This window comes from Bombus vosnesenskii, unplaced genomic scaffold (genome assembly GCF_011952255.1).
Source record: "Bombus vosnesenskii isolate JDL3184/JDL3185 unplaced genomic scaffold, Bvos_JDL3184-5_v1.1 scf7180000013883, whole genome shotgun sequence".
NCBI classification, from domain to species: domain Eukaryota; kingdom Metazoa; phylum Arthropoda; class Insecta; order Hymenoptera; family Apidae; genus Bombus; species Bombus vosnesenskii.
In genome coordinates, this window is record NW_022883264.1 from 1,814,093 (window position 1) to 1,838,831 (window position 24,739).

The 24,739-nt window shown below is 39.1% G+C and overlaps 1 protein-coding gene across 4 annotated transcripts in view; it reads right to left on the reverse strand.

The window, feature by feature from the left end:
- LOC117239049 (neurexin-3-like) overlaps positions 1-24,739 on the reverse strand; it is a 308,456-nt gene that overhangs the window by 233,650 nt on the left and 50,067 nt on the right. For all 4 annotated transcript variants that reach the window (XM_033504318.1, XM_033504315.1, XM_033504317.1 and 1 more), the window contains 2 exons: positions 9,003-9,161; positions 1,055-1,207 (listed from right to left, as the gene is read on the reverse strand). In XM_033504318.1, coding sequence (XP_033360209.1) covers positions 1,055-1,207; positions 9,003-9,161 — 312 coding nt within the window. The remainder of the gene's footprint in view (positions 1-1,054; positions 1,208-9,002; positions 9,162-24,739) is intronic.

A 24,739-nucleotide genomic window follows, 5' to 3' on the forward strand; every position in this document is an offset into this window, starting at 1 on the left:
CATCGATTCGAGCTGATCGAACGTAACATTCGTTGCATAAAGGAAAGCAATGCTGTCCACGTATGGTTCACGCTAGTTTCCAAATATAAACAACTTGGAACGAAATTTACATACTACGTTGTCACGAATATACCACTGCGTTTAGCTCGCACGCTTTTTTCAGCCACCGGTCAAATAATATTTACGTAATCGACATTCCATCGCGACCATAAAACTATTGTAAACTGTTCGATGTTTGTCGCCCGACACGATATCCGACCTCTGGAAATCCATTTCCAATCGACAATCTCTTTAAAATAGCATATTAATAACGGTAATACGAGAAACGAGAACTGTAAAATGAAATGGACGAAAGAGAGGAAGAAAAAGACTATGAAATACTTTAATTTTACTAAAACGAGCAATTTAAAAAATTAATTCGACGAGTGTCTGGAACACAAAGCGATAGAATATTGAAGAAAATGAAGAAATTAAACGCAAGACTCGTCGCTGGACAAAATCGAAACCTCCACGTGCAATAACATTTCCCCTTAAAAGAAGGAAAAAGAAACAATATATGTACAAAGTCCGCAATATGCAAATAACACGTAAAATAGGAATAACGTGATTGTTTATGGAAAAATAAAAGAACATAGGATAACGTTTTCTTCGTTTGCGAGCAAGTGGAGTTTGAAAATTATTAAAAATTAGTCGAACAATTATTTTTCGGCCGAACCCTCAAATGTACAACAACTAAGAAAAAAATGAAAAACAGCGAAGAACAAAATAACATTAATTAAAAGGAAGAAATTAACGAGAATCGCGAGAGTCTATCGAAAGAAATAGCGGAACGAAGATTAATCCAACGAATGGCTCAAACGCAAAGAGTTAAAAAGTAGATACACCAGGGACTACACGCGCGATTCGTTCGTTAACACCATCAGAGAGAAACGAGCAAAGTAATTTTCTCGATGCTGCCGCCCCTCCATTCGTACTTGGCATTGGGATTTGTCGACGTTGCACGAGGGATATTTCTTATTTTTCATGACGAAATAATACGGCGGGAAATACTCACGAGATGAGAGTCCCTGGTGGTGAAGGTGATTGGGTCCGAGGCTCTGGGCTCCCGACAATGGAAATCCATTTTGCCCCAGGCGGCCGCGCCCGCGGCTCCGCTCCTGGCCGCGTCGATCAGCTCCATTTTCACCCCCTCCGCCACGAATTCGACCTGCAAAAAGGGTGGAAAAACATTTTCATTACATCGGCCGGGCTATCTCGATCGCGCCGGATGCGCTGTAACCGGATTTTAATATCTCGATGCAAAGCCTTCGGGGAACAAAGCGCGAATTTGGGAAACGCCGGTATTCGGGCATTATCGACCCGGAAAAAGCGTGTGCGTGCGTTTCAAGAGGAGGTTGATACGGAGGTTCGAGCGAAATTCATTTCGCCGCATCGTACGCGCCGTTCGTTAGTGTACGGTTACCTGTATGATAATTAGGTGGTCGGTAATTTTCTTTCTTGCGAAACATTCCAACGTTCGATCTTCCGGTTGCAAAAGATTTTTACGATTAGCGGCGATTGGACTGCGGATTTTTCAAGTGTAGTGTAATTTCTATAGTGGAACAATTTCGCACCGAGGTCCTACGTTTCTCATTATATTTTCGGAAATGCGAATTTGCATAAAAATCCACAGCAATTTGTTGCAAGCAATTTTATGTTGTCAAATAATCGGCAATATTTCAATTTATTAACCAAGAGTAAAATATAATATACAATAAGAGTAAAATATATAACACGACAAGCTGGTACTTTGTGGGAGAACAGTTTGAAAATTCTACTACTTTTGTATTTGATTGTGCGACTACGTGAGCGTCCTTCTCACAGTCTTGATCCTTAAAATACGAAGTTGAAGCATCCTGCATTTATCTTGTATTTGTGTAATAATATCTGTTCAGGAGAATCTACGATTATTTAGGAATATACGATATACGGGGAGAATTTAGGATTATTTCAACACGGCTAACGATATTCCTTTCGCGATATTTCATCCGCCACCGATAATCCCAAAGAATACGAAGCGAGAACAAGAAAGGAAGAAGCAAGCGATAAAATGAAATCGTATCGCGGCTCGTAAAAATATTTCGACGTTTGCCTCGTCATTAAACGTTGCTTAGAAATCGAATGAAATAGCAACAACCGTAAAAGCGATAAAGATAGCAATGAGAATTTACGTAACAATAAGTGGACGAAGAGAATGGGATCGGATATCGCGTATTTTTGTTGCGAATCGCTGGACAGGTGAACAGGCTGAATTGAAAGATAAATCCAGTTACGAGATTATTAACGTACGCATTAACATAGTAATTACGTATTAGCCATGATTTATATCTTTTATCGAACGCGGAGAATTGCGATTTAGTATCCGCTGGAGAGGCGAAATGTTATTTATCAGGAAGGTTGAAACCGCGGCGGATAGTTAAAATTCGCTCGTTTTTCTGTCAGATTTACGCGCCAGCTTTTTCATCCCTTGCATAAACAATGCAATCAAGCTAATTAATCGATCCACCGCTTATCGGGCACTAATGAAAAAAGGAAAAAAATGCTGAGGGGGATAATCGATCGATGTAATTGGTTGCAAGTAACGACGTTCAATGTGTTGGCAATTTTCGTTAATTTCATCGAAACGATGAAGGAATTTGCGGAGAGTGGCGTTTGTGTGAAACAAAATTACAAAATTTTGACAATTACGCGCGTATGTTTGTTATGTTATCGTATCTGTGAAAATATGACGATATCGACGTTCTTCTCCAGATACGGAAATTTTCACAACACCGATATTTATTTATTTTTGTAATAATTTCTTCGCCGAGGATGAACACCGGTTACATGTTAAAAAGTTAGGTGAATGTTAATGCTCGCTATCAGTGCACCGTGTAACGTAACACGATGTACACAATACGATTGCAGCGCTGGAAACTGGAACCTAAAGGCAGTTATTCGCCAAATGATACGTTTCTATTGTATTTAGCCTGCGCGTGGATCGTTCAAGCAGGCGAAGTTTCGTTACATCTTAGACGTATTTTCAAGAAAGTGCACGAATTCTATGGCGACTAGGCTGTGGATATATTTATTTATATTCGATACAGTTTGTAAAAATGTTGACAATTGTGGATCTTGATAGCGGAAATAATGTTACAGGAACACTAAATTTACACTTGGAATTAATATTAGAATAGTTATATATTTATTTTATGGACGATTGCTAAGATATTCATCGATACTATTCTATGAATTCTATGGCGACTAGGCTGTGGATATATTTATTTATATTCGATGCAGTTTGTAAAAATGTTGACAATTGTGGATCTTGATAGCGGAAATAATGTTACAGGAACACTAAATTTACACTTGGAATTAATATTAGAATAGTTATATATTTATTTTATGGACGATTGCTAAGATATTCATCGATACTATTCTATGAATTCTATGGCCACTAGGCTGTGGATATATTTATTTATATTCGATACAGTTTGTAAAAATATTGACAATTGTGGATCTTGATAGCGGAAATAATGTTACAGGAACACTAAATTTACACTTGGAATTAATATTAGAATAGTTATATATTTATTTTATGGACGATTGCTAAGATATTCATCGATACTATTCTATGAATTCTATGGCCACTAGGCTGTGGATATATTTATTTATATTCGATACAGTTTGTAAAATGTTGACAATTGTGGATCTTGATAGCGGAAATAATGTTACAGGAACACTAAATTTACACTTGGAATTAATATTAGAATAGTTATATATTTATTTTATGGACGATTGCTAAGATATTCATCGATACTATTCTATGAATTCTATGGCGACTAGGCTGTGGATATATTTATTTATATTCGATACAATTTGTAAAATGTTGACAATTGTGGATCTTGATAGCGGAAATAATGTTACAGGAACACTAAATTTACACTTGGAATTAATATTAGAATAGTTATATATTTATTTTATGGACGATTGCTAAGATATTCATCGATACTATTCTATGAATTCTATGGCCACTAGGCTGTGGATATATTTATTTATATTCGATACAGTTTGTAAAAATGTTGACAATTGTGGATCTTGATAGCGGAAATAATGTTACAGGAACACTAAATTTACACTTGGAATTAATATTAGAATAGTTATATATTTATTTTATGGACGATTGCTAAGATATTCATCGATACTATTCTATGAATTCTATGGCCACTAGGCTGTGGATATATTTATTTATATTCGATACAGTTTGTAAAAATATTGACAATTGTGGATCTTGATAGCGGAAATAATGTTACAGGAACACTAAATTTACACTTGGAATTAATATTAGAATAGTTATATATTTATTTTATGGACGATTGCTAAGATATTCATCGATACACACTTGCACGCGTCTCAGCATTTTCTTCCATACCAACTGAACACTTTAAATTCCTTTGTCTTCGAGATGCCGCGCACACACATACCTCCACACACTGACACCCATATACAAGTATCTCTACTAACGCATTTAACCCAGTGCAGCACAGAAAATTATACGTATCTCAATAAGAAAGATGCACATAAACAGCTAGGTGTAAATAAGTGTACAATTCTTGTGTCCTCGCAGTAGAACACTGTTTTGATTTCTAATGGCTCGCGCAATGATCTGACTGTAATTAAAAAACTGTTAACGCTGTCGAAAGAACATTTAACGAATCGTGTGTTCTTATCTACCATATTCATACACTATCCGATTAAGTGCAAGTATATTAGGTTGTCCGAAAAGTTTCTTTCGTTTGATAAGCTGATAAGTAACAATTTCTATTTTATATTATTTTATCGAATTAAGTTCGTTCTATTTCTATTATAAATAAACTAATATAAAACAAAAAACATTGTGCGTCTATTATTTCCTGATAAAACGAAAGAAACATTTCGGGTAACCTAATATATTAAACTTCATGTCACTTTCGTGCTAAACTTTCACGTGGCTAGGGAAACGTAGAAAATCGGATAGAAAAATCTGCTCACTATAGAATGGGCATGTGTATACGAGTTTTAGGCATCGAAAATCGAGCTATAAACTTCACTTAGATGTGCCAGAAGCTTCTAGCGAACACGTCTATTGTACGTCCAACATTATCTTACAAAGTTCAAAGCGAATCGGCGATTTCGGCCAGGCGAACGTCTATGTAACGATCCTTTATGGTTGAAACGCGACGATCAAAGTGCTAAGACCTCATTAAGATTTCTGACAGACCTGTGACTGAATACGCCAACTTTGGCCAACATTAACGGACGACGGTATAGGCGAGCGAGTGAATCGGCTTGGCTATGCGAGTTGTCTCCGGCAAGTGGCACGAAACCATCGAAACCGCGACACACGGTATTATTTCTGAGCTGCTGGGCTCGTGTTTAAATTCCACTACAGAATATTCTAGCCGGCCATGAATTCGAATTCGCGCAAGTGAAATTTCCTGGCTGGAAAGACGATCCGAAGGAATGTTATTCAGCGAATGACGAACGTTTCTGTCGTATTTAGACTGCGCGCCTCGAACATTAAAGTAGACGCAGTTTCGTTGACGTGTTATACAGTGGCGCGAGTAATTGTAAATTGTAAAGGCAATCTCATTGTTCGATTTTTCGTAGAATTAAAGCAAAGATCGTTTATAGTGTCAAATTGTCAAATGTTTTTCCAAGTCTATCGAAGATTAAATTTCCTGTTGAAATTGGCCTCTTCGCTGCGTGAACAGCGAAACACTGTCAGTGGTTTGGCAACTAATTGATCGCGGATTTTATCATTAGATGATATTGACAAAATCCGCAATCACTTGGTTGCCAATGCAATACGATAAATCGAAGAAATAGCGCAGAAAATGTGTGCGTTTCTAATTATTCGCAGCACTGTATGAAGGAACCTACGGCGAGTAGATCGTGTTTCTGCGTATATTTGTACCGAATATACTTTGCAAAATGATGAACATGCACGTAGAAAATAGAATGTTCTTTCATCGATATTTCCATTCTCCGTCTGTGTGTCTAAAATATAATATAAATATGCATAAATATTCGCGATGAAAATTCCGCTCCAAATTGCTAATATCTGATCTTGCATGCTAATGTCGATGCATATTTTTGCAGAATGCAAATAGAGAAACGAAATCTGGATAGAAATACGTTGTGCGATTAGAAGATTATATAAATTCGTTTTCTACTTTGCATTTTTTCCATAGACCATATGTTCTGCATACTTATGTGTACCAACATATGCAAAACATACTGTACATGCCTCGCACTTACTGCGTATGTGCGTAATATATCACCACGAGGCTATTTGTTAAAAAGTAGCCAACTTTCTATCTGATTCATTAGCTACGAAATACAACGTTTCTTGATGAGATATGCTGACTCGGTATCGTAAGCTTCACGCGGTCCTCATATATTTTGGAGGTGTTTTTAAGCGTTTATTTATTATTTTTCTTTTATTATTTAATTCGTACTTTACAATTTGTCCAGCTGGACATTTGCTAAATTTTTCTAGCTTAAACGAACATTATACGAAAACGAAAAAAATCAAATCAAGAAACGATTTAAAGAGAGCTTAGGAAAAATGGGAGAGTAATTCAAGTAGTTTCAGAATTTGCTAAATTCAATGCAACTGCATACGAGCCATAATAAAATCGAACGGAAGTATACAAATAAAAGTAAAGTATACAAATAATTAAACTTAGTAATTTTCTCCTGTGTATTAGATAAGCCTTATCAGCTCCATCTGCTTCTAGCTTTAAACAATACTAATTAAGTATATATTCCTGCCATTTCTTAGATATTTGTTAATATTCTCACAAAGGATGTAGATATTCCACTCCTCTTTTTTTATGAAAATTATACTGCAGACTTGCAAGGATACATATTTTGTATCTGTAAGTATACAAATAATTAAACTTATTAATTTTCTCCCCTGTATATTAGATAAGCCTTATCAGCTTCATCTGCTTCTAATTTTAAACAATATTAATTAAGTATATATTCCTGCCATTTCTTAGATATTTGTTAATACTCTCACAAAGGATGTAGATATTCCACTCCTCTTTTTTTATGAAAATTATACTGCAGACTTGCAAGGATAGATATTTTGTATCTGTAAGTATACAAATAATTAAATTTAGTAATTTTCTCCCCTGTATATTAGATAACCTTTATCAGCTTCATGTGCTTCTAATTTTAAACAATATTAATTAAGTATATATTCCTGCCATTTCTTAGATATTTGTTAATATTCTCACAAAGGATGTAGATATTCCACTCCTCTTTTTTTATGAAAATTATACTGAAGACTTGCAAGGATACATATTTTGTATCTGTAAGTATACAAATAATTAAACTTATTAATTTTCTCCCCTGTATATTAGATAAGCCTTATCAGCTCCATCTGCTTCTAATTTTAAACAATATTAATTAAGTATATATTCCTGCCATTTCTTAGATATTTGTTAATATTCTCACAAAGGATGTAGATATTCCACTCCTCTTTTTTTATGAAAATTATACTGCAGACTTGCAAGGATACATATTTTGTATCTGTAAGTATACAAATAATTAAACTTATTAATTTTCTCCCCTGTATATTAGATAAGCCTTATCAGCTCCATCTGCTTCTAGTTTTAAACAATACTAATTAAGTATATATTTCTGCCATTTCTTAGATATTTGTTAATACTCTCACAAAGGATGTAGATATTTCACTCCTCTTTTTTTATGAAAATTATACTGCAGACTTGTAAGGATACATATTTTGTATCTGTAAGAATCTTCTAAATCAACGACGTTGTACGATACGTTCGTTGAAATTAATTATCCTACGAATGCTTCTCACGTTCACTGTAGCTCTACAGAGCTGCGAGCGTTCACGCGCAGCTGTATCTCATTTCGTCCTGGAGATACGGACGAATGTTGGTTGCCTTTCAGCTCTCGCCGATAACATCATTTTTATGAACATTTATAGCCGGCAATTTCTTAGGAACATAAAATTAAATTCGAATGCTCCGGCTATTCGTGGCCAAGTATCGATCATCTCTCTGCATCATCCGTGCGTCATTAAGCAAATAATGCTATCCAACGGGGAAACGACAGAACCAGGATATTTCCCCGGAGAGATGGGACACCAGTCGAAAATCCAGTGGCTGCCGCGTTAAATGAAACTTTCGGCATCGTTCGGAAAAAGAAAAAAGAAAAAGAATCCACTCGCGTGACTTTCTTTGTACCGTCGTGTATCGAGCCCATTCTTTACTTCACTTCTCCACTGGAGAAAGGAAAAGACAGGGACGAGCTAGCTATCGTATAAATTTCCTTGACAAACGCACGCGCGTTTTAATATTTCACCCCTTTTCTGAATTCACACGAACGAGAATTTCCAACCAACAGCCGTGTTTCGGTAAGCGCTGCTTCTTGCATCGTCCGTAGTCGGAGCTTTCGCGCTTTCCTGAGACGCGATTCATTTCGATTATATAAAGTCAAACAACGATTATCTTAATCGTCGTTTCCGAAAACCTCTTCAAGTTCCAGTCCACCAAATGGAGAATTTTTATTATATTTCTCTGCATATTAATTCTTCACATACATTCGATTCTACGTGTGTAATCGTGTTAAGAGCCACGCGATAATAATAGTTTTAGTGGACTCAATTTGAATTCTTCAATTTAGCTACTCTTCCAAGTACTCTTTGATCGTCGCAGAAATCGTTAACTACATAAAATCGCTAATTAACCTGAAACTCTTATAGAGAGGCTTGCTGAACCCGAAGCCTACGAGTCGAATAACGTTGAATTAGACTTATTTCTCTTCCGCAAGAAACTGCCGCTGTACTTTTCGATAGTAGCGTACCTTGTTCCGCGACTCACGGCCGGACAGTTACGTTTGCTAAATAAATCGCGGCAGGTTAAAGTGGATCACGCGGAACCCACGAACGAACGGATCTCGCTTACCTTCCTCAGGCATCCGACGAAGTTGTTGATCCCCTTGGCGCCCTGCAGGGATCTCGCGTCGGCGCCACCGCCCACCAACAGTCGATCGCTCGCCAAATGTGTGAACGAGCCCGCAGTGTGGCCGTGTTCCGCGTAAATCCCATCGACGATGGCGGACAGCTGCAACAAGCAATGGGGCCAAAGTTCGTCAGGGCTTTCTCGAAAGTTACGGCGGCGTCGCTGGCTTAAAAACCTCTCTCTCTCTCTCTCTCATTCACTCGATAGGTCCCTATTTTGGATTAAAGCACAGCCAACTCGGCCTGTCGCGAACGCGGTTTCGCGCGACAGATTAAATCTCATCGGTCGATGTCGGCTTTCGATTCAAAAGAATTCGCCTGGACACGAGTGAAATTTCGACTGAAATTTCGTCGACCTCGTAACGTTTGCTCTCCACGGGACAATTGCCGTGTACTCGCGTTGTCTATGCTCTTTTCAGTTGGCAATTTTTTCCTGCTTCTTTTACGTATTTTTTTTGTTGTTGGGGGTAAGATTTGTTTCCTTTTTCTATTTTTTGTACGATTAATCGTACAAGATTTGGGAGTGTAATTTGTAGAGAGAATATTTTTGTTAATACAAAAAATATTAAATTAAAAATTAATAATAATTTGGAGGATTAACAATATTAGTGGAAGAGTACAGAGAAAGAACGTATTTCCTGTGTTTTACAGAGCAACAGTTTCAAAGCTCGCTACGTTACCGTGCAATCTCGTATTATCAGAATTCTCTTTATGTTTGTTTCTTGGAATAAATATACACGTGTTTCTTTACTCTTCCTGAAACTCTAAAAAAAATTTCAGTCATAATATTTGAATATTTAAGATATTAAAATATTCATGGGACAGTCGTCTACTCGATTAGGAATTTTTTGTGCCCCTTCTGTGCTTCTTTTTTCGTCGTCGGAGATGAAAATTATAAAATAGAAGCTCTGTAATTTTATTTGTATTACTATAGTCCATTACAGATAATTTTATTTGCACGCGAACTGATTATAGGCAATAAATTAGAAGCTGTAACAATCCTCTCTCTCGTAACAATTATTTCTTCGTTCAATTTATATTCGAGGAATTCGCGTGTATATTTCTAATTGAACTGTCAGAAATGAACCCTCAGAAGGAGAAACGAAAAGAAAAGAATATCGGCTAAGAAAATCGTTGCTACCATCGTTCTCCCACTTATATTACAATCTATGGCGTAAAGATAATTTATTTGCGGTATTTTGAATAATATCTAAGCTGTCACATACTACGCACACTAATGTAAAAACATGCTGCACACAATAATCCAAGAACGCTGCACGTTACAGATTTTAGTCTGCAACGTTTTATCGAATTAGGATGTTAAATGATAGAACGTGATAGATGTTGCTTACTTTATACGTAATTTAATCTGCAACATCTATGTAGCGTATAATGAATTATTAAGGCAAAACCGCCGACGACAACCGTAAACCCAGTCTAACGAGAATATAATTTGCCATTAAGGAGGGTCAATCTTACCCTCACGACGCGGATAAATAGATTGAAAAGAAAAACGAGCGGTTGCTATTTCGTGTTGCGGTTAATATCTTTCTCCTTGCTCATTAACTATCCTCAGTCGAGGAACAAAGAAACTAGCAATTTTCACATCAACTTCGACCAGATACTATTCCGCGAACTGCACGTTAACGAATGCCTGAAACACACTAAACGCCAGAAGATAGAAAAGAAAAGACAGTTTATTTATTCCATAGAAAATTAGATAAGCATAAACGTTTCACGTTCCTGGTAATCTGCAACGCTCAACAAATATTCGAGAGTCAGTTGAGAAAAATGTATTACGAAAATGAACCACACGGGACGAGATTTATGGTCATCAGATGCAACACTATTGCCAGAACGCTGATCTACAATGTACACAGTAATGTGTTAATTACGCAAACACAGAGTATGTGTGGTTGTTGTAACACTGAATTAAGTCGCAATGAAATGACTGTTTTATTCCTTCTTTGCCACTTCTTCGTGACGAGTATACTCGTCAGGAACAGCCAACTGGTTAGTAGCATAGATGCGTGTGTACGAAATATTGTACATGTAAACGTGCCTTATTTACGATTACGTGAATTGCATTAATTTCGCGAATGCTTCAGGCTGCAGACTGGAGTTTTATTGGAAAAATGTTCGGCTATTTCACACGCATCATAGCTAGAACTTTATCAGAGGTCATAAAACATGCTGATGGTACAATTATCAGTCGTATGTCCGGCAGTTTTCCGCGATGTTAGGCGAAATATCGATGCACTTGTAGCAATAGGACGCGATTTCGACTCTTTCGTTACTACGGCTGATTATGGTCGTTTGTCACGAAACGATCTACTACTGCTTCGCATACAACGTTCATATTTTTTGAGATGCTTGCCACAAGAAATATGAGTGCTTCTTCCCAATACACGGTGACCCAGAATCTGCATGTAAGTTCGTCAGACCGCAACGCTATACATCGTTCCATAAATCAACTCTTACGACTGCGCCAAAACTCATTGCCTCGTACAACAGAAGTTGCTGCTCAAACAGCTAACAATTTACTTGCTGCACGAGTTCTACGATTTCGCGCAATTCCAGTTGTTTCCTTTATCATAGTCCTGCAAAGTCCATCAATCACACCGGTATATTATTACAAAGGCTGAGTATAAATATTTCGTTGAGTCGGTGAATGTCGAAAAAGGGATAGAAAAAGAAAACGAGAAGGCAAGTGCCTGCTTTTATTAAATTTTCACCGGTGACCCACTTTTTATTGCATTTTTTGGAATAATTAAAACAAAGATAAATTTCATGGACTGAAAAATGTTCAGACACGCGAGTGACTTGGATAACATCGTCCAGGACAAGTGTGAAAACATAATACAACAAATTTGGAAAAGTTGAACGTTATCGCGAAATATACTTCGATCTGTCGCGGTTTCCAGCGCGAAATAATACAAAGCGCGCGCGTTTCCAACAATCAAATTTCACCAGTTTGTTCTATGAGTAGAAATAAAAAAAAGAATGTTATATAATCGTAGAGCTGCAAACGGTTGTAAAAATATTGTAACGAAAAGTGATAGAAATGAAATTCAGAAAGCAAACATTCCGCCAATGGCGGGTTTTTCAAAAAATGTATCGGTTATTTCGGTAAACTTTGCGTCTCGATTCCAACAAAGCAAATTGCAACGTTAAAAATTGCCACTACTACGGTTCGCTAATAATTTATTTATTACTCTACTTTGCTATCATTAAATTAAATTACTTGCTAATTAATTTAACTAGTAATGGATTTTTTAATTTGGATTAATGGAATTTAACTAGTAGTGGATAGTAAAGTATCCAACGATGCAACGTTAAAGTAGGCAAAATTAAAGTAGCAAATAAACAGAAGTAACAAAACCGCGAATCAACAACAGCTGGATCGTCGATCGCAACGACGCGTACCGCGAGCTCATCGGACACGAGAAATCCGACACGCGTCGACGATCTGCTGGAGCTGGCGCGCGAGGAGCAGACAGGAAGCAAGTGGCCGAGAAGTTCTCGGTGGAGGGCCGTCAGGATCGCCGTACAGTATCCGACGAGGCACCGAGCAACGGTAAACATCGTAATGCAGCACTCGAGCTTGGCAGCCGCCTTTCGAGGAAGCTGAACGTTCCCGCCAGCCCCTTAACGAACTGTTCTCTTCCCCTTAATTTTATCACGCCGCCTCTCTCCATCTGCGGTGGATTTGTTTGCTCGCGAAGGAACGGCCAAGAGAAGATAAGAACCCGGGAATTATGAGGAGATCGCTGCTCGGCCGCTGGCCCACGGAAGAGCATCCTCCAGAGCAGCCTAATTACGAGCAACGAACCTCGTAGCTACCCCGTAAGAAGAAACCACCGTGGATGGCGTTAGAAGGTGCTGCTACGGTGTGGCAGGAGTGCGTCGAGGAGATCTCGCTCTCACGCTGTTCGCTTTTAACGGAAAGAGACTGCGAAAAAGAAAAAGGAATGGGATAACCGGCGGATAACGACTATCGACGCCTTCCCTTCAGCTCGTAATGGACTACTCGACGTTGCGCTCCGCGAGAAGAGCCTCTTGTCTAAATGCTAAACTTTATGGGGGCCGTCACAGTTTCCCTCGGTTGCCCCGGGCTTCTTCTTTGCTCAGCATGACGATAGTCGAGAGAAACGACAGCTCCAACGATCTTACGCGACGGATTTTCCGAGACCTTGTGCCTTTTTCTTCTTTCTTTGATTGGACGATCCAGACTTTTTTCTCCTTCTGCAAATTGGCATGAAAAGCAGCCACAAGACAGTAATCTCGTATGGGGCATTTTGGGGGACTCGGTACGTGGTCGTGAAGTGCCCTTTTCACGCGAGGCTTTGCCAGAGTTACGACAGTTCGGAGGAGAAGTAGCGCCGTTGCGACGATCTTGTCTGGAAGCTTTTGGATTTTCTATGGAGTTTTGGAAAATTTGCGTCGATTGGGATACAAGGCGGAGCAACCACTCTACGTGCCACATTTTGCACTTGATGTGGTAGTTTGGAAAATTATCTTGATTGCGATGAAGGATAGTGGTTGAGTATCGATTCTATGTGGAAGATTTTGCATTCTGTAGGCAGTTTTCGAGCTGAAAGTTTGAAAGGATTAAATTTCATTTGGCTATGGCGTCTCGTGGATTTGCGACGAATTAAACGATAACGCAATGGAGTATTTAGAATTTGGATTTCGACGTCGATGAAGATATCGAAGCGTTGAAACAGAATGGAACAACGTGAAATTAAAGAACGTGTTTTATCGCGTAGAAAACACTAAACACAGCACACCCCTGGGAGGGGGTTAGCGAGGTAGAAACATTAAACGAGGGAATTTTTCGTTCAGTTTCACCTGTAAATTGATATAAATTGAAGACACGTACCTCGATTTCCTGCGTTGATCAATCTATCGGCCCAGAAAAATAATTATTTCGTTGACATTGAATCATAAAAATTAATTACCGCGCCTGTCAGCGAACACGAAAGAGACAATAGACGCAAATACATGTGATTCATCAGTGACATATTAAATCTTTAGGAAAAGACGAACAAAAAATAATATAAATTGTCCGTCAGATTGAATCCATTTATCAAAACGAACGTAACTAATTTAGTTAATAGCTCGTTCCAAAAGATTCGGAATTTCTAGCGTTTCGTTCTAGTCGCTTTGTCACTACGTCATGAGGTTACTGTCTTTCTGTTTATAGAAAACGATAATCATTTCATAAAATAGAAACCTAACCCATACGAATTTAGTAGATAAACGAGAGAAGATTTTGAAATTCAACAATGAATTTTTCTTTTACAAAAATTCCCCTTTTATTCGGTTTCGACGTTAGGCTCGCGTTCTTCGACGACTTTGCGTTTCATAGTCTACAAAATTTGATAAATTCGTCGCCTATTTTCGAGAAACGTATCTGCGAACCTAGCGAGTCACTGAGAACGAAAAAATCGAAAAAACTGGTCTCGCCACGTTTTCCTCGCGATTTTCCCATTTACTGCACGATAGTTGCGAGTTAATTCATCATCGGCGGAGCAAATTATTACAATAGAACCCCGAGAAGAAGCAAATCGGTACGAAGAATATGCGAAATTGCTTAAAATTCGAAACTCTTGCTTGGACCTTGCCGATTCTACGCTCGCCTTAAGAATATACTGCGAGTGTACCACACAGAATTTCGTTTCCTGTTCGCGTTGGATTCTGAGAATTACCGTACGAAACCCAGACCGGATTGATTGGCTTAATTAAAAAGTTTTACGCTGGTTTCGCCACGAGCCAGGATTTTCCTCTGGCTCTAAGCCGATATTACTCACCACACTCGCCGCTAACCTTCGACGCGATTAACCCCGTTGTTTAATTCCTCTGCGCGTGGAAAACAGTTACCGCGAAACGGCAAGGACCCTGTGCACACGACGAACAACGTTGTTTCGTTGTTCCACTGAATTTGCAAAATCCGCAGCTGTAGATGTTCGTTTCAAGAACTGGCTATCTTGCGGACATTTTTCAAGCTCTTGAAAATTCATCGAATGTTACGAATCACACGAACCTAGTGTAATATCGTAAAGTAATTTGAATTAGACATCGGTCGAAATTAGAAAAAACCGTGTACGTCGTCCTTCTGTGGTTCGTTTACATTTAAGAGCGCCTATGTGACTAAAGTCACCTAGTTTTTACAGAGATATGAGAAAAACAACAAACAACGTTAGAGCAGGAGGACGGTTTCGTGTTTCAAGGAGGGACGACAGAGAGGTCAGAGTATGCGAGTTGAAAAGTGAGTGTGTTGCGAGAGTCAGAGTTGATAGAGACGTCGGAGAGTAGAGTTGAGAGAATTGATCGAGTTGTCAGAGTTGCTAGAGAGAGAGAGAGAGAGAGAGAGAGAGAGAGAGAGAGAGAGTGTGTGTGTTAGATTCGTTGTGACGAGAGTTGTCAAATAACTGTAAAGTTATTTGATATAGATACGAGTATGGCATTTAGTTTCAGTTAAACAAACATCGTTTTCTGTCCAATTTATATTTGTATATTTTATTCACTATTAATAAATTGTAAGTAATCGGGAAAAATGTATATCTTAATTTCCACGATACTACACTAGTTAGACTGAGTCGTCGATTAAGCTGCGATCTACGCATGCCACTTAATAAACAAATAGAATTATCTACGACTTAACGAAACGATCGAATATTTACCTAATCGAATAGCACGAAACTGGAAAGATCTATTTACAGATGCAGATCATTTTATCTTCGCTCTGATAAATTTAAATTATACTATTTACGTATTAAAGGTAAAATTATATTACGCGTAACGAATGGGAAAATCTTCGACGAATTAATCGAATAAAATTACAATCGGGCAAAGCATCGACAAAACTATCTGTCTAAATCGTATAAATTCGAGTTTAATTAAAAACCGAAAGGGAAATCTGCATACAGATTGATAATCTTGTCAATTTATTTATTGATCGCGCAGTTTGAAAAATTGTATGAAAGGACCGTGGAATTTTCTATGGTTGAGAAACCTATTTTGTAAAATATTCTCATTCAACGACAAGTTGTTACTCGAATCGGGCGCGCTCTTACAACGCTGTATTCGCGACGACCAACCAAATGAATGACAATTCCGCTTCGTATTATCGCGGAAAAGTTACACAGGAAAGTTGTTATGAAAGCCGCCGCTGGAAAAGCTGGCGGGAGCACGCGAACGTCAGTGAGAGAATATCGAAGTTTATTTTAGAGGCCAATCGAAATCCGTTGGCAGCCGAGCAACACCACGCAAGTCGACTGTTCCAGGGTCGCACAGCTTTCAAGCTGCCTCAAAATTAAAACTTACACGTGCCACAATCAGCGCGCGGCACGGAAGCAACCCTTGTCTCGAAACTTGGCAATATTATAGCCGTACAGACGACCGATCTTCCAAGTGGAAGTTCAGTGCGAGATAAGCGCAATCAACGAGCCCGTTCCTTTCGTAATTGCACGCTAGTGTAATGAGGTCGATGTTCGAGCAATTCCTAAGATTTCAACTTTCTCCGTGACAAGATAAGAAAAGTTTCGTAAACCTATTTAGAAATTTACGTCGCTTACTTTCTTTCATTTTCGTCCATTTGTTCCGTTTTTCTTTTTTCTACAGTTGCACTGTCGATTATCCAAAGTATAATACGCAAGTGTAATGTCAGAAATCGTAGAAACTTGGCGTTGAGAGTCCTTTGGTCGCTTGTCTCCAAGCGATCGAGATCTTCTCGCTAATCATCGACGATGGAAACTCATCCGGCGCGGTGGTTAGCGAGAAATTGGATGAAATGGTCGAACGGGAAATGGAATTGCCGCGGCTCTTTGTCGTTCTACCAAATTGCTGCAAATTGTTACCATTTTTTATTTCTGTTTGTCGCGGAATGTATCGTCGGAATGAAAATGGCCGGCGGAGTGCAGGGGCGTCGTTAAATCGGCAAAATTACACGGGACAGAGGCCGTTCAGAATGATTTTACACGGCGGTCGTGCCATTTTAAATACTCTGCAATTTGTATAAAATCTCGATTTCTCGCTAGCAGCCGACTTTCGTTCGAAAGAGAACAAAATTTTCCCTGCAATCTCGTCCATTTCGTTTTAACGCGTAGTTTTCAACCGTAAGAACAGCGATGCCCTCTTTCCTTTTTTTCTCTCTTTCTTCATTATCTTTCGTATCATTCGAAAATCCGATTACAAGCAACTGGTCAATGATTATTTGTCCGACCATTTTCACGCCAAGTTGTTTCATTGGATGTACGTAACTTGGAATACTAATCACGTGGCAGATTCACGAGATATTCGTAAAGAGTAACAGAGTGAATAATATAGAGCAATTGTCGCGAAAAGATAAGAAGAACATACAGAATACAATTATTTCGTCCGAGGCTTAGTTTTCGAGAAAATCAAGTTCGAGGATTTATCAAGTAGACTCGAACGTGGCCAATTCCAAGCTAAATAGGAGAAAATAAATCGCTGGAATTTTATTCTACGTATGAATATAAATCAAAGATATAAAATACAATTTTCTACCAATAAAACTTGCAGCTTTGGCCAAAATTTGGGGTCCGATAAACAGAGTGCAGGACTCCTGTACACTTTGACAAGTACCAGTCATTTTCACTGCTATTGGTATAAGTAGCCTTGGTACAAATTATTTTCAGTTTGAGTACATAAAAAGCAAAATAAAATTCATTATATTATTCTTCCAGTTATCGTTGCAAAAGTCATTACATTGCAACACGAAGTAGGAATTTGAAAATAAAATTGTAAAAGCAGTCGATTTGACTGTTGTGGCATTTCTAGCGTTAGTATCTAGCGATTTAGCGATCGATTCGAGATTTTCGTGATAACTGATATCGTCGTATCGAATGATACGCGGTAAAAATTTGAAAAACGAGTGGCAAGTTGTAGAAAACGAGGAAACTAGTTAATTGGGGTCCGATAAACAGAGTGCAGGACTCCTGTACACTTTGACAAGTACCAGTCATTTTCACTGCTATTGGTATAAGTAGCCTTGATACAAGTTATTTTCAGTTTGAATACATAAAAAACAAAATATAATTCATTATATTATTCTTCCAGTTATCGTTGCAAAAGTCATTACGTTGCAACACGAAGTAAGAATTTGAAAATAAAATTGTAAAACCAATCATTTGACTGGTGTGGTAGTTCTAGCGTTAATCTCATCGAACCTGCTGTTCCAACAGATCTTACCGTCTCCCTATCGTGGAAAATCGCGAAAAGTATCGTCGCTTTCGCAATATCTCTGCCAAGTCTTATAAACAAAATGCGCCAGGAGCGCGTAAAAACTAAAGAAATGAAAAAGCTACGACACCGTAACTCGTGTTATAACGCTGATATCCATAAAGGGGAAGGAGTTCTCGATGAACTCGTTCGACTGTTCGTTTTATCTAAACAACCGCGCGAAGGAGCATAAGCGGACGAGAGGCTGGAACGATAATGGCGGTTATTAAAGCGCGATTTTGCAGGGATACGTTGGCGTTCGAATAATTTTATTAAAGTTCACCGATCAATAGCAATGGCGGGACGATTCGCGCGCTGGAACGAACCGCTGGAAAATTGCGATGCAAAAGTCGTCGAGGTCCTTCGCGAGCCGTATTTTACGATGCCGTTAGAAAGCGACGATTCTCGAGTTTTTTTACGCGGTTTTTATGCGACCGCGGTTCGCCGACGTTGCCTCGACGGAAGAACACGGGGGAAAAAACAAGTCTGCGAGAATTTTTCCCGAGCTTTGCTCGTATTAAGCTCGTTTACAAAAGCTGGTCTCGCCGCTGCTTCGGCCGCCCTCTAACCGAAGAAAGCCGCTTTGTATACAACCGTCTTGACACGCGATTCAATTTCCAGACCGCTGGAAAAATGTCGCCTGCGAGACTGTCTGCTTATTTTACGTTTTTCCAAAGTTGGCGGAAATTCGCAGATCACGTGGTTAAAAATTGCGTTACTTTCGTCGCTACGTTTGCTGGCGCGCTATTTTTATTCCCGCCAGTGATTTACATGGATAAGGATAATTCCTCGCGATTTTCTTTATGCGCAAAACGTTTTTGAGTTTCAAATTTCGCGCTCACAGCGATTCCTCGGCTCGTACATCGTTTTTGTGATATTAACTTCCGACATTAGGCTGTTTCAGATCGCATTTCTCAGCGTTTCGACGTATGAAATTTCTGTGACAATAGAAAATTGCAGTCAATTATCGTTTAAACGACAAGTGGCCTAGTTTCACTGGTTTTAACGTACATTTAATTACGATAACATTAAATTAAAAAGTAATTTACTGGTCGATCAAATTTCTGATAAATCCTTCGCTTATTCTTCGGTTCCTCACATATTCCATTTTCTGCATCCTTATACGCGTTCGTCTGCCAGCTAAAGACATCAGCGAATGGCTAAGTTGTAAATTGCAAATTATAGGATTTTCCGCCTTTATTATTAAAATTATTATTGCTAAATGAACGTGTAAAATGTACACTGTTATCGCATATTACATATGGAAATTCGTTGGCATCAAATTTTCCTGCTCGTACGTACCGTTGCGCATGGTCGAAAAGAGCGCAGTTATGACAAAAGGGACAAAATAACAGCAGCTACGTTTCTCATTTTTTAATTCCCACATTTCGTTATTATTCTACGTCTATTTTTTATACGAAACAATATTATCTTTATTTCAAAGCCAATCTTCCTTCCCTCGTGGACCTCGCTGTATATTTTCTTCTTTCGATATCGATATTTTCTTCTCACCGACTGTTTAAAATTGCCATGCTACTCGTAATTCTGGAAAATCAACCGGCACGAGAATCGACAGCAATCAATTTCAATTTCATCGAATGTCCAACGTGGCCGTATTTTCAATAAACTTTTCCACCCTTCACCTTCCACGCTGTACCAGATAAGAGTCGACCGTGATCCGTTATTGCGTATACCGTTTCAGGCAAACGTCAGCTTTCACGTGTCACGTTAGCTTTCGGGAAATCTTGCTCGACAAGTAAATCGCGTTAATCAATTTCCTAGCGACTACGTTTGACGTTTCTCCGCCAACTTTTTCCGCCGTCCGCAGCGCAAGACGTGCCGCTGCTATACACGTGTCCCGCTATCGTTTGGTTGTGCGGAAAGTCAGCGGCCAGGCACAAGGAAAGTCGAAAGTTTTCCTCGTAAGATCAGCATTCGAGTGTTGTATTCTATTTTTATTTTTAACGATATCTTGCCGCCGGATGACGCTTCTCTGTTTCTCTTAACGATAAACGCGTTCGAGCCTTTGTAGACGTCAGCGTGGTCAGCTTCGTGGAATCGAAGAGCTTTGGAAAAATGAAAACAGAGGATATTTGGAATTTATCACATGACGTGGAATATCCAAAATGAAATATTCTTTCGTTTAACATTATTACCAGGCTGTGGATATTTGTGGATTTTCGCGAAATTAAAAGCTGCACAAATACACGCGAAGCATGTAACGCGCGGCAATATCCCAAACAGGGAATTTCCTGCGATATTTTCATATATGTTTTATCGACGGACTACCTTTATATTCGAAAATACAGGAAGATGGTAAAAATCCGCGGTCCAATTATTTCATTAAAAATCCATTGGCATCTCTTTCATAAATAAAACTGCGTTCGTTGTGCCTTTTTCCCTCCTCTTCAAATTTCCCTCCGCGAACCTATTCAAATCCGCGTTCCACTTACGCACCGATAGATACTTTTCCTTTGTGACCGACAGCTCTGACCTTTTCGCCGAGCTTTCGCCGTAAGAGCCGTTTAACGAAAGAAATATCAGCGACGAGTGGAATTAATCGCGTTAAGCAATTTTCCAGACTGCGGAGGCGTCGCCGCGGCATCGCAACTCCGATTCCGTAGGTGGACTGCTGAATACGAATTAGCGAACTCGAATAGAAACTACGCTATCCGATGGAAAACAGGCGGAATGGAGAAAAGCGAGAGGAGAGCCGAGAACGTATGGCTTTGCGGACCAAGTAAATTACAGCGTTGGGCTTGCAGCGTGCAGCAGTTTACTTGTTTCATTAATTCTCCCTCTTTCCGCCTCGTGCTTCGTGTTGCTGTTTTCCTTGCTTCCTCTTTTTTCCTTCTCCCCGCTGGTTTCCTTATTAGTTACGCTTTTCCCTTATTACCCTGTCACCCTTTTACGGGCTTCGTCTTTGTCTCGTCTTAACGATCCTTCCTTTCCACTTTTCCTTCCCGAGTCTCCCGTAGCCTGCTCGTACTTCTTTCGAGCGTCTGCCTTTCCCTCTTCAATTTTACTTTTGTTCGTCGAGCAGGAAATTTCGTTCAGGCTGTTTGCAATTTGCTAAACTTAAGGCTAACGAGGCTATGAGTAACTGTAAGGGTTGCAGAAGTATATTCCAGGTTTGTGCAAGTTTGTGTTTCAAATATATGGAGAAAGTAATAGCACGTGGCGATCAAACGAGTATTTTATAATTTCCAATGGAATTTGACGTGTTTTATCGACCTCAAGCTTCGTGTAAAGCTTCTGGTAAATTTATTATCGATGGTCTGTACGCTAATTGGTTTCTTTGTCGTAGAAAAGTTGCTGCCAAGTTTTCGTACAAACGTGATAACTACGCTGAGATTATTTAAAGTCCAATTTTATATAACGCCATGTCACGATTAGATGTGAAATGATCGTGAAATCATTTAAGAGAATTAAATGGCAATTTTTGTGAACCTAAGCAATTGGCAATGTAAAAATGTAAAGTCCAATTTTATATAACGCCATGTCACGATTAGATGTGAGATGATCGTGAAATCATTCATGAGAATTAAATGGCAATTTTTGTGAACCTAAGCAATTGGGAATGTAAAAATGTAAAGTCTAATTTTATATAACGCCATGTCACGATTAGATGTGAAATGATCGTGAAATCATTCAAGAGAATTAAATGGCAATTTTTGTGAACCTAAGCAATTGGAAATGTAAAAATATAGTCTAATTTTATATAACGCCATGTCACGATTAGATGTGAGATGATCGTGAAATCATTCAAGAGAATTAAATGGCAATTTTTGTGAACCTAAGCAATTGGCAATGTAAAAATGTAAAGTCCAATTTTATATAACGCCATGTCACGATTAGATGTGAAATGATCGTGAAATCATTCAAGAGAATTAAATTTTTATGAATTTTTATAAACGTAAACAATTGGAAATGTAAATGTGTAAACTGTAATGCACACAATTGGGCCTGCAACGAGATAAATTTTCAACATTTTTGCTTTTTAATCCTCTTAACAATCCCCGTTTAACATACACCGCTTATAATTCTCGTGCCTGGAACCTCGAGTTTCCTTCAGTTTCGCTCATCCGCGTCATCCATTGCTCCCCATTTCGCGTCACTCATTTTCACGCCTCCGCGACACTCATGCACACCCTTCCACCATTTCTATCCATCTCTTATTTATCTCCATTTTCCATTTCATTCGCCCGTTTCCATCTACCATCGGTCTCGGCCATCTCGTCCCCCTTTCCATTTCTCTTTTCGCTTCCACTTTCACGTTCCAGCCTTTCGTTTGCCGTCCTGTCGTCAGCTACCCATCTCTTTCCCCGGCGGCTTGTTTTTCAGCTCTGCCAATTTCCAAGTCGCCTCTTTCCATTTTCCATTATTTACCTCCGCCTCCTAATTCTTTCATCCTCAAATAAACCTGTCATTCTCTAATTTCCCAACGTTCTAAATCTTGCGTCGCGCTCACTACGCTTTCTAATCTTCTCATTCGCCAGCTCTGTTACTCTCTCGCTTTAGCGTTCACTGTCTTGTTTGGTCTCTAGATCTCTTTGACAACGTAGATTTATTTGATTTTCAATTTGGATAATTTATCCAGTTGGCTTATGAATAATTGCCACGTTTCCACACAAATTATCTCTCGTTATCAGAAGATTTTCCACTGCTAGTGGCGCGATAAGTATCGAAGTACGAAGTCTATTGCTGTGTACGCGTATCGTAATTCGCTAAAAAATCGCCAGTTGAATTGAGCGATTGAATTGACCCAAACCCAAACCCAAGGCCAATACATATTAGGTTGCCCGAAAAGTTTCTTTCGTTCTATAAGGAAATGATAGACGCACAATGTTTTTTGTTTTATATTAGTTTATTGAATTATGCACGACCATAATAATAGAAATAGAACGAAATGGACCATACCTAATGCAATAAAATAACGTAAAACAGAATAAATCTATTATCACCTTATGAAACGAAAGAAACTTTTCGGACAACCTAATACATTGATGATATTCTCTTCTAACTGAATTATAACAGACGTTTCTCACAACGTTGCATGCGCATGTTACGCCTGTCCAATTTTCGTTTAGAAATGGAAGACGAACAAGCAATACTGACGCGTGCATAGATGTGCCACAGACGCACATCTATAGGCAGAGTTCAGTGTAGTGGTATCGACACTTTTTCGCGAATATCCTGGAAATTAAGTCCAGTCCTTGTAGGAAAAAATAATTGAAAATGTCGATTTCTGCAACATACAGAGAAATCATGAAGATCGTAGCGAGCTTTCCTACAGTTTCAGCAAAGTTGCTAAATTTATGCGGCATATTATGACGTTCAGCATTTTCCACTCCTTCGATAACTTCAGCCCAAACTGTGTCAGATTCCGCCTGTATGTCTTGGCAGCCGTCGTTCTCATATTTTCTTTCATCTTGCCCAAGTATCTGGTCCGCTGTGCGGTTTTTCATACTTTGGTTGACGCGAGGAATAGCGCGACCATGTTCGGTAATCGCAGCGCGCTTCCACACGCGGCTACGGTGAACGCGTCGCTGGCCAGAAAATATTCGCGAGCTCGGGCGAGACGAAATCTCTCGACAGCGTTTTCTCTTCGTGGCGCGATTATGCTCGCGGCCCGGCATTATTTGTTGCGCCTGGAAACGACCGACAGGGAAAATACGCCGGAACCCGGCCACCAGATTGTGTAGGAACATGTGTACGTAGATGAGAACGCGGATGAAGCCACGACGAGACGAAGAATTGCGGAGAAGAATGTTGGACGCTGCACGTTCTTCGCACACTTGGCACCCGTGTTCTTAATCTTCCTGAGGTATCTGCGCCACATTCTTTCAAATTCTAGGTCGTTTCTCTTGAATTGTATAAAATATCGTTGTTGATCACCTTCCAAGTTTTCTCTGCTATTTCTATCCGCTGGTTCGTAACTTTAACCCTTTACGCTCTTACGTCGAGTGTCACTCACCAGACATCAGTTTTTATCTCAGCAGCTCCTTCGACAAAGGATAACTCTGTCTATAAGTTGCGCGTCTGTGGCAGCGTATGCGTCAGTATTGCTTGTTCATCTTCTGTTTCTAAACGAAAATTGGACAGGCGTAACGTGCATATGCAACATTGTGAGAAACGTTTGTTATAATTCAGTTAAAAGAGGATATCATCGATGTATCGTTTTTTTTGTGAAACGCGAAGAAAAGCAGGATTGCATCCTGGAAATTGTATGAAGGAATATCATACACTTAAAAATTAGGAAATACGACAATACTGTGAATAAGACTGGTATTTGAGTGAATTTCTTTCTTCCTTTATTTATTTCAATTGTTTTATTTTTTAGTTCAAGTAAATTTCAAATAAAAGCGCGAAATTGAAATAAAATTCGCAGTGTAACGGGCGAATATTTTTCGTGTTTGCTCGCGCCTTTCTTAT